Source organism: Podarcis liolepis (assembly GCF_965112155.1).
Source record: "Podarcis liolepis genome assembly, chromosome: 14".
In the NCBI taxonomy this organism is placed as follows: Eukaryota; Metazoa; Chordata; class Lepidosauria; order Squamata; family Lacertidae; genus Podarcis; species Podarcis liolepis.
In genome coordinates, this window is record NC_139569.1 from 39,895,891 (window position 1) to 39,912,527 (window position 16,637).

The window sequence follows — 16,637 nt, forward strand, 5'->3', positions numbered from 1 at the left end:
CTTTCCAGCACAGAGGGGGCAGCCAGTGGTTTATTTTATCTAGTCGTATCAGTGTCCAGTACCAACAGAAGATGATTTTGAGGGAGGCTTCCAGAAGGCATGCTGATACCCTCTTTAAGCAGGGAGCTTTGCCAGATGATGGGCCTCTGTCTTTACTCCTAGCTTTTCCTCTCACATTTGCCTTAAACCAGGCACCCCCAAACTCGGCCCTCCAGGTGTTTTGGGATTACAATTCCCATCATCCCTGACCACTTGTCCTGTTAGCTAGGGATGGTGGGAGTTGTAGTCCTAAAACATCTGGAGGGCCGAATTTGGGGATGCCTGCCTTCAACCTTTAGAATTTCCCATACTATGCTCCAATATTACAATACAGGGGTACCTCGGGTTACATACGCTTCAGGTTACAGATTCCGCTAACCCAGAAATAGTACCTCAGGTTAAGAACTTTGGTTCAGGATGAAAACAGAAATCATGTGGTGGCGGCGCAGCAGCAGGAGGCCCCGTTAGCTAAAGTGGTGCTTCAGGTAAGAATAGTTTCAGGTTAAGAACGGACCTCCGGAACGAATTAAGTACTTAACCCGAGGTACCAGTGTATAAACTAGGAAGGCCGCCCCTTTCAATTCAGAGTTTGAGTTACAGCACAGAGACCCAAATGCAGTGAGGGGGTTGTAATTCTTCCCCTTTATGCTCCAGGTAGAACCGTGACTTGTGTGCAACCCCCCCAGCTCTTCCAGCATCGTTCCCCTAGAGACTGTGCCCTCCCCACTGTTGAGAAGACCTCAAATTCTACACAGCTCCTTTGACTCCCAATCACTGAACTGATGGCACTTATCTACCAGTCTAGAATGGGAGTCAGGGGTGAGGAAGCCAGGGTTAAAACTTTATGCCGCTCTTTCAATTAGGTCTGAAAAGAGGTCCTCATGGCATCAGAGCGCTGGATGAAAATCCATGTACTTTTTGCAAAACCAGTACCATGCCGTTACAGAATAATAATAATAAAAAAAACAAGAAACACAAAACTTTGCTGAATAGGCTTAATGAGCATAAGCCAATGTCAAAGCGGTGCTCCACCTTCTTGCCACCACTCGACTGGTGACAGCTGCCAAACACTTTGTGACCATCTATTTATATCCGGGGTCTGGGCACATGTACCCTTTGATTATCAAAGCATATGCCCTACAAAGAATGCCAGACATGAAACCTGGGATTATAAATCAGTTGGAGGCTTGGCAGCCACTTTTAAAAAAAATGCACAAGGGATATTAAACAAAAATTCTAGTTTGTTCTGAATGGCTAATATTGGTTCTGCTCCCAATTGCGACTTCCAAAATGTGAATAAATGGAGAGCCCCCTATAACAATACTCATAGTGTCATATGCAATGAAACATATGCAGATTTAATCTTTATTTATTACATGCCACTTTTTGGGGTTTACATTGAATTGATCAACCAAGAGTCCCTTAATCAGATGGCAACTCTAGCCCTTTTGGTCCACATTTGCACTGTACATTTAAAGTAGTATTATACCACCATATATGTTTGTTCACTGTGCTGTGAGTTGTTAAAGGTAAAGGGAATCCTGACCATTAGGTCCAGTTGTGACCGACTCTGGGGTTGCGGCGATCATCTCGCTTTATTGGCCGAGGGAGCTGGCGTTTGCTTCTGGGTCATGTGGCCAGCATGACTGAGCCACTTCTGGCGAACCAGAGCAGCGCACGGAAACGCCGTTTACCTTCCCACCGGAGCGGCACCTATTTATCTACTTGCACTTTGACATGCTTTCGAACTGCTAGCTTGGCAGGAGCAGGGACCGAGCAACGGGAGCTCACTCCATCACGGGGATTCGAACCATCAACCTTCTGGTTGGCAAGTCCTAGGCTCTGTGGTTTAACCCACAGCACCACCCACATTAGGAGACATCTATTCCCCTCACCAGTAGAAGTAACATCTGTGCCCTTTGTCTGTTAAGCTAGAAAATGGGAACAGGCGGCAGCACTGTCTTAAGTTGCTGCCTTATTATTGTAGTGCAAACTTTGGAGACAAACAAAAGGCAATCTCTGTTCACAATACAGGCAAATGCTACGAAGTCATTAAAAGCCATGGAAACCTAGGATTTCATACATGTCAGGAACAGTTACAGTTCAGCGGGGAGGAATACATTAGGGATCCCGACAGCTACATGAAGTTATAATATACATAACTGCTGCAAGCCATTCTTAAGCTGGATAGCCATGTGTGTTCCATTAAAATTACTTTGCAAAGATAAATACACCACCCCTGATCTTTCACTGTACTTCCCATAAGCCAGACCCAGTAATTCGCTGGTGTGCAGAACAAGCACTATGATTAGTGAGCAGGCATCTACTGACGTATTTCAATTTATTGGAAGTTGGATGATGCTCTGTGGCGCAATGGTGAAGATGTAACAGCATGAAGCTTCCTTTCATGGGAAAATAAATCTCAAAAGCTTCATCCGAGATTTGAACAGCAAACTAGTGACAAACCGAGTTTTATAAAGAGACATTAGTGGGAACATAAAAAGTAAAACTCCCTCCCCGCCCCCCCAAAAAACTAGCCTAAGAAAGAAGAGGTGTTCATCGTCAGTATGTGCAGGACTGTGCGTAATTCTAATTGTGCCACCTCAAAAAAGGTAAGCTGCACAGCTGGAAAAGAGCAACTAACATGTTCAAGAGGATGAGATGCCTTCTCTGTGAAGAAATGGCTGCAACATTTGCACTTTTCATTTAGAAAGCAAGATGATTAAGAGGAGACATGACATTTATATAATCATGTATAGTGTGGAAAGAGACCGCTTCACCCTCTTTCAACACTAGAACAGCTCAAAGGTAAATTCAGTGATAAAACAGTACAATTAAAAACAAAACAAAACATGCTTAAAAACAATTTAAAACATCTAAAAACATAATCAAACCATCATGTAAGTGTTTTAATCCCAGTCAGTACCACCCTGGGAGGTAGGACAAGACGCTAATTTAAAAACTGATTAAAGAAATCTCCTTCCACCCTTTTGTGAGACTAATTTCTCAGTAAGCACACCAAGTTGAAAGACTTCAAACAGCTTGGGACTCAGCTACATTAGTAAAAAAAAAAAAAGGGGATCTGAATGCATTATAAGCATGCAACACCAGGTGGTGCCAGAGAGCACAAAACATTTCTATAACTTTTTTACATAGGTTTTTTTCCTTTTGTTATAATTATTTAATTTCTGGCTTATTTATAGCATCCCCTCCCCCCCGTGTGTAGATCCACCCATGAAGAGCTCAGTGCAATATATACTTCTATATTCCATTATGAAATGAAAAAAAATCTACTTATTCTCACTGCAGTCCACAGAAGTTAATTTATCTGAGCCCAGCTATTCAGCACTGCAGTTATTTTTTTCAACAGGTAACAACAGGTGACTTGATTAGAACAAAAAGAAGTTTGGGCAGCCTTGTCCTTTGCATGGCTCCCAAGGGGAAGAGAAGGCAACTGCTTGTGCTCTTTCAAATCTGCATCCTTTTAGGTCACCGTTGTTCTGAAGGAATAACAATGTAGGTCGATTTTAATGAGCTGTCTGGTGTGTAGTTTTCCCCATGCGCTGTGCAATAATTTTCATGAGCTCATGCCCTTTCTCCAGAATAATCCCTCTGTTAATTCTCCCCCTCTCTTTTACCTGCAATATTCCTTTTTATCAGGTAGCGAAGACACAAGTTAAGAGTCCTCACAGCATGTTCTTCATCTGCTTTGCAAGTTTGGCATTGCAAGTTGCATTCTTTCCCGTAAACCCATCCTGGGGTAAAAATGCCTTATAAGTTGAATGTTGGACCAACTGTCAAGTCAGTCAGTTTTTAATTGTGTGTAGGCAATGAGCGTTACAATGTAAGAATCACAAAAGCACATTTATCGAAGACAAAGTTTTTTAAAAATCAGTTTTTGGAACTGCAAGTCATCAAAACTTAAAATCGCAACATTCTCCAAAATAATTTAGATTTTAAAATCCCCCTGGCAGACAACACTGTTTGGGGTCCAAAAATTAGTCCAGAACCTTCATGCGGATTAAGTGCATATAAAACTACCCGGTAGGTAACAAACTTGTCTACATCCATCAGCAACCATATAATTTTGAAAACATCTGATTGGCCCCTTGGAAAATTCTTTGATATAGATGAGCTGTATCAAATGGCAACACAATATACATAGCACAGTGTCTTCAATCTGGCCTGATATGCAAGCACAAAGGTAGTCATTTGTTGATCTGTTAAATAATTTACCAGCCAGATTTCCAATTATGCTTGAAGAATTTCTAAGCTGAGTAAATGGGTGTTTAATAGGAGGGGAACTGGTTTTTCAGTTTGTTCTGAAAGGGCAAAAAGGTGCATTTGTGTCCAATGTAGAGAGGTTATTTCAAACCAGTCCTACTGATCTCTAAGTATTACACTCATCTTCACTCTCATATGCCATAGTAAATACACACATACACAAAGTGGATTCTATGTCTTTTAATTTGTCTTTCTTTGACTTTTAGTACATCCCTCTTGAAGCAGCAAGGATGCTCATTAGTAAAAGAACAAAAATAATTTCTTAGTCACGGTGGAAAGTTTCTCTGCAACCATGCTTTAATGGAATTGCTTCATTGCATATTTTAATTATGTGTGTTTATATTTTAATGGGATTGTTTTATTGTGTATCTTAATTGTGCATTTTAATTATGGATGTTTAACATTTCTGAGGTTGTGCAATTGGCTTTTATGCTTGTAAACCACCTAGAGGTCTATTGCAGCATAAAGCAGTATATTCATGAATTAATTGGTGATGATTTCTGGGGGGTGGGAAATCAAGTTATTTTACTGGTGTTTTTCATATGGTCAAGAGCTATCATGAAACATTACATGTAGCTATTATATGCATTGCCTTTTCTGCAAAAAATAAAAACGAGGTGCTATTAGTCACAGATTGATTAAAGGGTGCTGGTACTCTGTACCACTAACTGCTGTCACAAAAGGGACCCTGGTTATATGTAGTCTTATCTAGAAAGGTTGTTCTGCCAATGTCAAGATAAATAGGATTAATGGGAGCCTGCCCCATTTGACAAGACTAGAGGTGGTCTGCATGTAATCCTCAGCCTAATTTCAGACAGGTGGCAAGGAGAGGGAAAAGGTGGTAGCAGAGTGAAAAAAGTTGGGTGCCTCTCCCATCACCAGCTAGCAATCTCCCAAGAGAATAAAAGATTCCCCGCCCCTAAACTAGGTCTATTAATAGGCACATTCCCTATTTTCTCCACAATCTGTTGAATGTTTTCCTGACAATGGAACTTACCTGCCAGTTGCATCACTTGGTTAGACAAAATACAACCTGGAAACTGAATAGCATAATCTTGCTAATGTACTCTGGATGTTAACATTCTGAATAAGATGTATGGTGAGGCAACAAGAAGGAAAATGCAAATTGGTGCAAATTGATGCTAACTCCAGGTGGGAATGTGCTTTCTGGTTGAAGGCGAATATGTATTTAGATGTTATTACATCAGTAAAGAATGTGGCAAGGCATGGCAACAGATTACATGGAAGTAGCTGCCTCAGCAGCCGAAAATCGGATGACATCAACAAACTTTGAACTCGCTTAAAATTAAGAGTACCACTTTCCTCTGCCAAGTGTTGGAGGCTGTGCACTCCACTCTTCAGGTACCCACATTTATCACTCAGCTATACAGCTGCAAATAAAACATTTTAAGTGTGTTTTAAGTGTAATATACAATGTGACACTAGGTGGCAATGGTGAGCCTTATGGAAAATTCAATGTATTTTTTAAAAGGCTTTTTTGAAAAGCCATTTTCAGAATGGTTTTTATATGTGTGTAGATTCCACCACAGTCTCTACCCACAAGTAACACATGAAGGGGGCTTTTAGATGTGAAGGGAAGATGAATTAGCGAGCGCACAACCACACACCATCAACCGCAGTAACACTTTCAAACAAAACACCCTTAACACTCAGAGACATCTGCAGCAAACAAGCAGATTTTCTTGTCTACCAGTGTTTTTCTTTTGCAGCCCCTGCAACATGCTACCCTAGGCAACAAACCAGTTGCACTCAGCAGGTCTTGTCAAAACTTTAAAAGTCTAGTCTGCATTAAATGGCCACATATTAGGTGCAATTTTCAAGTTTAGTACAAACTTTTCTGAGAGATGCAGCTATTATTTTTTAAGCGGAAGATTCCAGGCACACTGGAACTCATAGCAAGCCTGCAGAGTATATAACACAGACTCCCATTTACCTCAGGGTAGAAGGCCACTGTTGGTGCATGCAACAGTACGCCAGCAACCTTTTAAAACTGGAAAAGCCACTTCCCACAGAAAAAGCAACAGCAGGGAGAGGAAAGTTGAGCATTCTCCCTGCCGTTTATCTAACCCAAACTGTGCACGGTATGAATGTGACAACCAGTGGAATAGCAGCAAATTCAGAAGTGGGTGAATTTTGTGATAGTCATAGCCACACACCGTCACAGCCACACCCACTATACAACTTCCAAAAGCATTATTGCATATTTATAACAATGTTATGCAACTATTTTCTGTGCACATACACACTCAAGTGATGTGAAGTGCTCCAATATCTTCTTTCGGGGTGTGTTTCCCCAGAAGTTCCCTTGCACCTAAAAGAACTTGCACACCATACTCTTGAAACTGAAGCACCTTGTGCTTTCAGTGTTTTAAAATGCTCAGCTTTAAATGCGCACCACTGGTGGCAACCAAGTTTGCACGCATGAGCGTGGGTGTGTGAACACATGTGCAAACATACACAACCGGCTGCAGGACCCTGTCAATGCATATTTGATGGCAAACCCCTTTGCAACACTTTGCTTTTGTGTGGTGTGCAAAATGCCTCTTTATCCTCAGCAACTGATGGGCAAGAGAAACAAGCTTCTAGGCTGCCTACGAATTGCTCATGGGTAACCTGGAATTTGTCTGACACTCAGTTTCAAGTTGAGAATTTGACCTTGCCCTGCACACAGAGGCAGAACACCAGCTTTACCTGCAGAAGATCCAGCTGGAGATGTACGTATTTTTTGCTCTATAAGATGCACCAGACCATAAGATGCACCTAGTTTTTGGAGGAGGAAAACAAGAAAAAAAATATTCTGAATCCCAGAAGCCAGAACAACAAGAGGGATCCGGCTTCTGGGATAGCCTCTTGCTGTCCTGGCTTATGGGATAGCCGTGCGAAGCCTCTTCAGGGCAGTGGGATGAAGGTTCCCCCTGTCCGGAAGAGGCTGCGCACGGCTAAGGCAGAAGGCTCCCCCAAGAACCACGCTCCCTTTAAAGAGTATGTCGAGCATGTGTGCGGCTCTTGGGGGCTTTTCCCCGAGGAGGGAGAAGGGCTGCCCTTCTCCCTCCTTGGGGAAAAGCCCCCAAGAGCCGCACACACGGCTCTTTAAAGGGAGCGCTGAGTAGAGCCTCCCAACTGCATTCACTCCATAAGACACACACACATTTCCCCTTACTTTTTAGGAGGGAGAAAGTGTGTCTTATAGAGCGACAAATATGGTAAATGTCCCCTTCCCTGAAACACACCGCCAGTCGCTGTAGGAAGTACTGCCCTAGATGGACCAGTTGTCTGACTCAGCAGAAGGCAGTTTTCATGTTCCTATGAGTCAACAACTTCACCCCCCCCCCCAATGCATTTAGCACTGTAACTGGCTCAAGTGGTATTAAAAATAGGTTAGAAACCCTTCCTTTCCTAATCCTCCGTATGTTCTATTCTGTGATGTCTTTACACATAGACCTTCCCTGCGTTTCTCTTGGGGGGGTGCCATAGCTAAGCGGCAGAACACCTGTTTCATATGCAGAAGGTCCCGGGTTCAATCTGGTATCTCCAAGCAGGGTTTGGAAACCCTGGAGAGCCGCCATCAATCAGTGTAGACGACACTGAGTTAGACAGACCAATGGCATAAGGTAGCTTCTTATGTTGAAACTTCAGGGTCTCACTACAAGGGCATTGGGGTCAAATTCCACAGCACTACATTATCATCTAAATCAAGCCACATCCCTGATTACCTTTGGAAATAGGGTTCCTGATGGAGGCGACGTTACTGCCAAACCATGGTTTAGTGCTGCGTGAATGCATTGGTTGTGGCGGGGAGCAATCTATGGCTTGTGCAAACCACAGTTTGCAAGCAACAGCAAAATATAATTTCCCTAAAACTCAGAAATAAGGTAAGCAATTGGCTGGCCCAAGGAGAGACAATGTTGCAGGCATATGGCTCGCTGCTATGCCTGAATGACGCCAGAGACCGCTGCTGTGATCATAAAATGAGGCAAAGGTTGCAGCCAGTTTTTGGAAGTTACCTTGAGCCTAGGAAGCTCAAGTCATAACATTAAGTATTGCAACAACAACAAAAACCCAACCAAAACAACATCCTGTATCAAATAGATTCTTAATACTATCTCTCTGTCTAGAGATGCAAACCTTGAGCTAAAACTCCCATCTTTTTACCTCCAAAATAAGTTTCTACAACCAATTCTGCTTGGAAGGGGGAGGGGAGAATGAGAGGAGCAATATCCCTTTGTCCATTAAACAAAATGGTTAAGTAAGGCACCCACACAATTAAAATGTATTTATGAAATACCGTTAGCAAAGAGCTATTACTGATCATAGCTTTTCTGCAACACTAAAATTACAATCTCATAATTCATGTCTTCCTTTAAGAACTCACAGAACAGTTTAACAAAAACTCCCAGTAATTTCCCAGCTAGGCACTGAAAAGAGCTCCTCAGCTCCACCACTGACACAATATGAGAACCTTACTAGACAATTTACCAAGCTACCTCAAATTTAAAAGGATGGAATAAGAGGAAGAAGCTCAAAAAAGTTGATAGCGATGTTTGTTTGTTTGACTAGTTTGGTAAGAGACTAGTAGCCTGTTTTTCCATGCTGGCAACCAAGGGTTATTATGGGATAGGGAACTCTCAGCAGCCAGCTGTCTTCTTAGCAGACATTCTGTGTTATCGTAGGGGGAGGAACCTACATTTTATCAAACATACTGGTAAAGGAGAGATGGGTTTCCTGTCCTCCACAGCCAGATGGAATCCAAACAGACTGAAGAATAGAGAGGTCTGTCCCTCCCCCTCCAGCACTCACTTACAGGAAATTCCTGGCTGCCTGTGGCTATCAGGTGAGTTGGTAAGTAAAAGGTTCTCTTAGTCGTCCTATGCTTTTCTTCCAATGAAATGCATACGTTTTCACGATTAACCATACACCCCAACTTTCCTGCAACAACTAAAGTTTATGAAATATGGACAAGCCTATTAAAGTTTCATATATATATATATATATATATATGCAGGTTTTGGTGTCTTCGGGTGTCTTCCCGTGTAAGAGTTGGGGTGTCTAGGCGACGTTTCGACGAGGTCTCACTCGTCATCTTCAGGCTGGTGCTTTCGGCTTCTTGTTACTGGAACAGAGCAGGATCTCAGTGTTTGAGTTCCTATAAATACTGTTGAGGGGTGTGGTGTATAGCCTCCAACGTTCTGGGCAGAGAGGAAGTTCCCAGGTTAGTGTGCCTTTTCTTCTTTTGTTCCTTAATTACTTGAGGGATATCTTGAGTGATTTCTTGAGTGATATTCTGAGTACCACTTAGGTGGGTCATTAAGTGTGGATTAGTTGCTAAAGCTTTCGTGTCTTGACCTCTTGAGCTTGTGAAGAGTTTTTCTGAGAAGATGGCTGTACTGCACTTAGTTGTGCTCTGGCTTGGCTTCGTGTATAGGGGCGAGCTGTGGTTTTGTGCCCTGTGCCAGCCAGATCTGTGTAGGGATTGCAGGGGGGTGCAGCATCCGGAGGTGCCACTATGGTTTGGCTACTGGATGGTGTCTGTAATTTATCTGTGGAGAGGGTCTGGGTTTGGGTCTGGTGTGGTTGATTGGTGATGGCGCCAATGGTTGATTGGTTGATTGGTGAAGAAGAAAAGGCACACTAACCTGGGAACTTCCTCTCTGCCCAGAACGTTGGAGGCTATACACCACACCCCTCAACAGTATTTATAGGAACTCAAACACTGAGATCCCGCTCTGTTCCAGTAACAAGAAGCCGAAAGCACCAGCCTGAAGATGACGAGTGAGACCTCGTCGAAACGTCGCCTAGACACCCCAACTTTTACACGGGAAGACACCCGAGGACACCAAAACCTGCATTCCTGTACCCGTGAAAATCTACGAAAACAAATATATATATATATATATATATGAGAGAGAGAGAAATGTACATGAGCCACATTCATACAAATTTTCCCACTTCAGTGATATTTCAATTCTGCAAGCATGCCAGATGTATCTGCGCCAACCTCCTACCTTGGTGCCATCCACACTGATTATCCGATAGCTGTTTCTTGTGCTGTCATAGAAGTAGGAAACAGTTACAGCCTGCTTGCTTGCAGGTACCCAGTTCTTCTTGGTGGTGTGGTCAATTTGGAACACATGCGCTCTGGTGGTGAAGATGGGCTGCTCTCTGGAATAGGGAGGGACAGGAGAAATGGAATGCATCATGAGTTTGTGAAAGATGGAAATGCCGCGTCTGTTCTGCCCTTGATCAACAACGTAACGTTGATCAAGTCTAGCCCAGTGTTGAAACAGCTCAGGATGAGAACTCTGGAATTCTGAAGCAGGAGAGCAAAGCTACAAAGAGTTACACCACTTAAGTCTTATACCTATTCTGACCCATATCACCTTACATTTTACCTCCTCCTTATCCTGGGAAGTGCCAAAACTTGCTAGCACCGCGCTTCTTCTTCTTAAATTTCCACACTATTACCAAATAGCCAAATTCCACAGCTCCTTTTCCTGCATGTGTCACCAACCACTCACGGCTATGAAGTTATAAGGTTTAAGTAGCTGTTTTCTTCTGGGAGAAATGGTTGTGTGTGCATGTAAAGAGAAGGGATCAGATCCTTGAAAGGATGATGGAATAAATATGTCAGATAGTATGTGCTCCATGATCACATTCTCTTACCGCTGCCACTTTGAAAGACAATAATGATTTTTAAAATATATATTTTTAAAGCTTTTAAATTTTTGACACTTAAAACGGGAAAACGTCCCATGCCCAGACCTGTGGCCAACTTTATGACAAATGTGTGTATTTTCAGCTACTGCTAGAAATTACCTTGTGCAAATACCAGAGACAACTGAAGCTTAGTACTGTAATTCAGGTACATAGTTTAATACACAACACACGTTTCTAAGCAGGTGGCTCTGGTGAATGCTAATGCAGCAGGACGATAAAATGAATTCAAATATAATGTGAACAGCCAAATGGCATACAGGAAGCACCATCATTCTTCCCCAATCCCCTTCTGCATTCTAATAAGCAATCTCCAATGTAGATCCACGCATATAAAAATGACCAGTACCTAGGTGGTTGAGAAGAAGATTGTGTCATGCATTTTATCTACAAAATGCAAATGTTCCCTAGAGTAAAGCTTAATTTAAAAAATCCACAGTTTGAGGGATTAAAATTCTGCTTCTTGGTTTCATTCCAGGTGCAGGATTCTTATAGCAGGTATTCCTCACAAACAAGTAAAGAACTAGTTTCCACCAATTCTTGCAATTCTCCCTTTTACTTTGCCTTTTTGTAAGCGACTCGGTACAACTTACAAAAGTAAAAAGGAGTATGAGGTATCAACCACATGTGGTGCGCTCATTTTAAAACGACATATGTATTGTTGCTCAACATTCCCAAGTGCCACAAGTTCCAGGGCAGTTTAAAAAATGAACAAACTAAGGTCAGAGTCCTTCTGGAGAGAGGAAGAGGGAGAACGTGCTGCAAACAAGCATATATATGTGTGTGTGTTTGTGTGTTGAGCACAAGCACCCAAAAAAACAACCCATCAAGTCCCCAAAACACAGAGAATGCTCTTGGACATTCAGCCAGCTGCACAACTCTTTCTCCTTCGCTGACCACAATACAACTGCTCTTCTGTTTCTTCTCTAGCCCCTAATCAAGCAAGATGTGGACCACAGCTAATAGCCAAGAGCCATCGATACAGATATAAGGAAACAGTTTCTAGTCATCAAGGATGACTGAAGCAGCATTTTTGATAAAGGCTCTTCTATCTGCAGAGAAGGCTCCACATGCATAATAACCAAAACCTTGTCCTTAAATGTCCCCCTGCAGTAACACTCCTTGATATAGGCACATAACTCCACCTTTTAACGGGGCTCAGATTAACAGACCCCTCCAAGTGTCCCTATTTTCCAAGGACAGTCCCAGATTTACAGATGCTGTCCCGGTTTCCGATTTGATCCTGGAATGTCCCACTTTTCTTTAGGACATCCCTATTTTCATCGGAGAAATGTTGGGGGGGATGGAGTTATGTGACCCCCAAGCCAAGGAGATAACTATACAACCTTTAGAAGACATCTGAAGGCAGCCCTATATAGGGGCTTTTTAAATGTTTAATGTTTTATTGTGCTTATATATTTGTTGAAAGTCTCCCAGAGTGGCTGGGGCAACCCAGTCAGATGGGAGAGGGGTTGGTGTTGTTGTTGATGATGATGATGATGATGAAGAATAAGGTAAAGGTAAAGGGACCCCTGCCCATTAGGTCCAGTTGTGGCCGACTCTGGGGTTGCGGCGCTCATCTCGCTTTATTGGCCAAGGGAGCCGGCGTACAGTTTCTGGGTCATGTGGCCAGCATGACTAAGCTGCTTCTGGCAAACCAGAGCAGTGCACGGAAATGCCGTTTACCTTCCTGCTGGAGCGGTACCTATTTATCTACTTGCACTTTGACGTGCTTTCGAACTGCTAGATGGACAGGAGCAGGGACCGAGCAACGGGAGCTCACCCCGTCGCAGGGATTCGAACTGCTGACCTTCTGATCGGCAAGTCCTAGGCTCTGTGGTTTAACCCACAGCGCCACCCGCGTCCGGATGATGAATAGGACGTCCTTATTTTCATCAGATAAACGTTGGGGGGTATGGACTAAACTCCTTCCAGGCAAACACAGACAATGCTCTTTGACAGATACTTGCTAAGGGCAGAGGAAGGACATGGGAAACTGCTTTATATCAAGTCAGACCATTCGTTCAGCGAGCTCAATATTGTCTATACTGACTGGCAATGGGTTTCAAGGAGGAGTATTTCCCAGCCCTACCTGGCGATGCTGGGCACTGAACTCAGGACCTTTTTTGCATGCAAAACAGATGCTCTACCACTGAGCTAAGTCCCTTCTCCAAAGGCCCAATCAGGTCTATCATCTTCTAAATGAGCCATGAAGGCTAACCATTTAATAGACAACCATTCTACCCAAGGCTGCTTGATGCAGAAAAAATTATAACAAGTTTTCTTTTTCGTAAGTCATTGTGAGAGTTATTTTAGATGAAAAGCAACTAATTTACACCACACACCTGGCTATGCACTTAAATCATTACGAGCCAGGTGATCATTAATTGAAGCAATCTTTATTTGTGAACATATTTTTTGCTCTATAAGACTCACCTTTTCCCTCCTAAAAAGTAAGGGGAAATGCGTGCGTGTCTTATGGAGCGAATGCAGGCTGCGCAGCTATCCCAGAAGCCAGAACAGCAAGAGGGATTGCTGCTTTCACTGCACAGCGATCCCTCTTGCTGTTCTGGCTTCTGAGATTCAGAATATTTTTTTTGCTGTTTTCCTCCTCCAAAAACTAGGTGCGTCTTGTGGTCCCGTGCGTCTTATAGAGCGAAAAATACGGTATATCTGGGGAGTGCCTGATCACCTCATCTGCCTCCTGAGAAATCTCTATGTGGGACAAGAAGCCACAGTTAGAACTGGATATGGAACAACGGATTGATTCAAAATTGGGAAAGGAGTATGACAAGGCTGTATATTGTCTCCCTCCTTATTTAACTTATATGCAGAATTCATCATGCGAAAGGCTGGGCTGGATGAATCCCTAGCCGGAATTAAGATTGCCGGAAGAAATATCAACAACCTCAGATATGCAAATGACACAACCTTGATGGCAGAAAGTGAGGAGGAGTTAAAGAACCTTTTAATGAGGGTGAAAGAGGAGAGCGCAAAATATGGTAGTGATGTATGGAAGTGAGAGCTAAACCAGTATTGGAAGACACAAGATCTACCCACCCTGGAAGAATGGCAGATGAAGGTGATGGATTACATGGAACTGGCGGAAATGACTGGCAGAATCCGAGACCAGGGATAAGAGTCGGTGGAAGAAGATTGGAAGAAATTTAAAGACTATTTACAGAAATATTGTAAAATTAATGAATGTTAGAATGATGTTGGATAGAAATTAAGGGGTTTTCAGCTGTAATACTATAAAGGAATATGAAAAAATGGATTATTAAATAGGTAAAAAATTAATGTTACAATAGCTTAAGATTAAAGACTATGATAAATGAAGAGGGTAAGGATTTGCTGAACCAACAAACTGAACTGGAATACAAAAAAGGGAGGTGTGAGGAGGTCCAGGAAATAAGCTAATGAAAAATAAGTAATGGAAAGAATGAGTTGTTTTTAACTATCTTTATTTTGTATTTTCTTACTTTTTTATTTTTATTTTGTAACATTTTGAAAATCTTAATAAATATCTTATTAAAAAAGAGAGAGAGCTAAACCATAAAGAAGGCTGATGCTTTTGAATTATGGTGCTGGAGGAGACTCTTGAGAGTCCCATGGACTGCAAGAAGATCAAACCTATCCATTCTGAAGGAAATCAGCCCTGAGTGCTCACTGGAAGGACAGATCCTGAAGCTGAGGCTCCAATACTTTGGTCACCTCATGAGAAGAGTAGACTCCCTGGAAAAGACCCTGATGTTGGGAAAGATGGAGGGCACAAGGAGAAGGGGACGACAGAGGACGAGATGGTTGGACAGTGTTGTCGAAGCTACCAGCATGAGTTTGACCAAACTGCGGGAGTCAGTGGAAGACAGGAGTGCCTGGCATGCTCTGGACCATGGGGTCACGAAGAGTCGGACACAACTAAACGACTAAACAACAACAACAATGTATCTGGGGAAACTTAAGAGTTGTGGTGCTGTTTTGAAAATCAACCCTCTGATGAACCACACTGCTTCTAACACCTTGGTGTTCAAACCAATAGCAGCCCTGGAGTTCTTTCAACAGGGGCTCCATGAAGCCTACACACTTGAAAGTGTTGAGCCTATCACAAGAGATCAGGGGTCACCAACGCAGCTCCAGGAGCCTGCGGAAGGCTTCAGTAAATGTGTCCTCAAAAATCATTCAGTCAGTATAGTTGTATGCCACCTTTCCAAAGTTAAAACCATGCTGAAGGCAGCTTACAACATACAAAAAATGGCATAAACACAACATTAGTATTCATAAACAATGAACAAAACACGAAAATGTGCACAACCAGGCTGAGCAATTTCCACCTGACTCATAGCACCTAAAATAAAGATACAAAAAATTAACAGCAACCACCCCTGCCAACAAACACCCCTTAACAACACCCCAGCCCAAGCATCTGTTCAGCAGCCTCAGCTTTTGTAGCTGGAGTCAGTCCGGCCCCCGCCTTCCCAGGCCAGGTGGAAAAAGGCCTGCCTGCAAGACAGGGGTCAGGTCTTCCAAGCCAAGATGCATGAGTCTGCTTGCTCTTTTGATTCACTTGCTCAGCTTCTCCTACATAGAACATGGCCCCTTCATCAAATCAACCTTTTCCTAGAGGCCAGGATAGGAAACCCACCTTCCTCTTCCTTCTGAATGGAAGTAGTGTGAAAGACCTTCTCCCTCTGACCAAGTGCAGTGGCGGCTGATGTACATGCCTCAGTTTATTGATTAAGGGGAAACCTGCCTGTTTCTGTACTTTTAAGGTGTGGTGACTATTTGTGACTGGCACCCACTGAACTTCCAAATGTGCCCAAAAAGTATGGAGGCCCCTTCAATAGATAATGATGGCCACTGACATCAAGTATGAACATTACCAGCTTTTAACATTTCCAAACCAGCCCTCATTAAACAGCTCTACATAGCGAATTTTCTCCAAGCATCCTACACACCCACAATGCCAGGGGAAGGGAAGAAATGGTATATGTACATAAAAAGCTGAAAATCCAATAATGACAAAACAGTGGGTGGAACAAATGGCAAGTCTTCTTAAAGAGTTTCACTTGTTCGAGCTGCCTTACATCTTGTGTGCACCTTCAGCTTCTGAACCACAGCCAGATTTTTAAAAGCCTACATACCCAAGATTTATCCTTTAGCTAAAGAACAAGCTTACATCTGATGCTTCGATCGTAATTTGAACATATTTAGGTGTTCAGAAGCATGCCAGGTGTCAGGTGGTAAGGCAGCTGAAATGCTCTGTTCTGGGTTTGTAAACATTCCCAACAGCCAGGCATAAGCCAGCATGGCAGAGTGGCTAGTATAGGGGCAGGGAACCTGTAGCTCTCCAAATGATCATGAATCATAGCATTGGAAGGGACCCTGAGAATCATCTAGGCAACCCCCTGCCGTGCAGAAATATGCAGTTGCCCTATAGAGTGGTACCTCGGGTTACATACGCTTCAGGTTACAGACTCCGCTAACCCAGAAATAGTACCTCGGGTTAAGAACTTTGCATCAGGATGAGAACAGAAATTGTGCTCCAGTGGCGTGGCGGCAGCAGGAGGCCCCATTAGCTAAAG

At 43.0% G+C, this 16,637-nt stretch overlaps 1 protein-coding gene and 1 long non-coding RNA gene across 2 annotated transcripts in view; both read right to left on the bottom strand.

Annotated features, from left to right (window-relative positions):
- The window catches only part of LOC310693718, a 101,945-nt gene that overhangs the window by 55,982 nt on the left and 29,326 nt on the right, over positions 1-16,637 (bottom strand). The gene's annotated exons all lie outside the window — the stretch shown is intronic.
- The window catches only part of HOMER2 (homer scaffold protein 2), a 98,503-nt gene that overhangs the window by 55,886 nt on the left and 25,980 nt on the right, over positions 1-16,637 (bottom strand). The window contains exon 2 of the mRNA XM_083475951.1: positions 10,347-10,503. Coding sequence (XP_083332077.1) covers positions 10,347-10,503 — 157 coding nt within the window. The remainder of the gene's footprint in view (positions 1-10,346; positions 10,504-16,637) is intronic.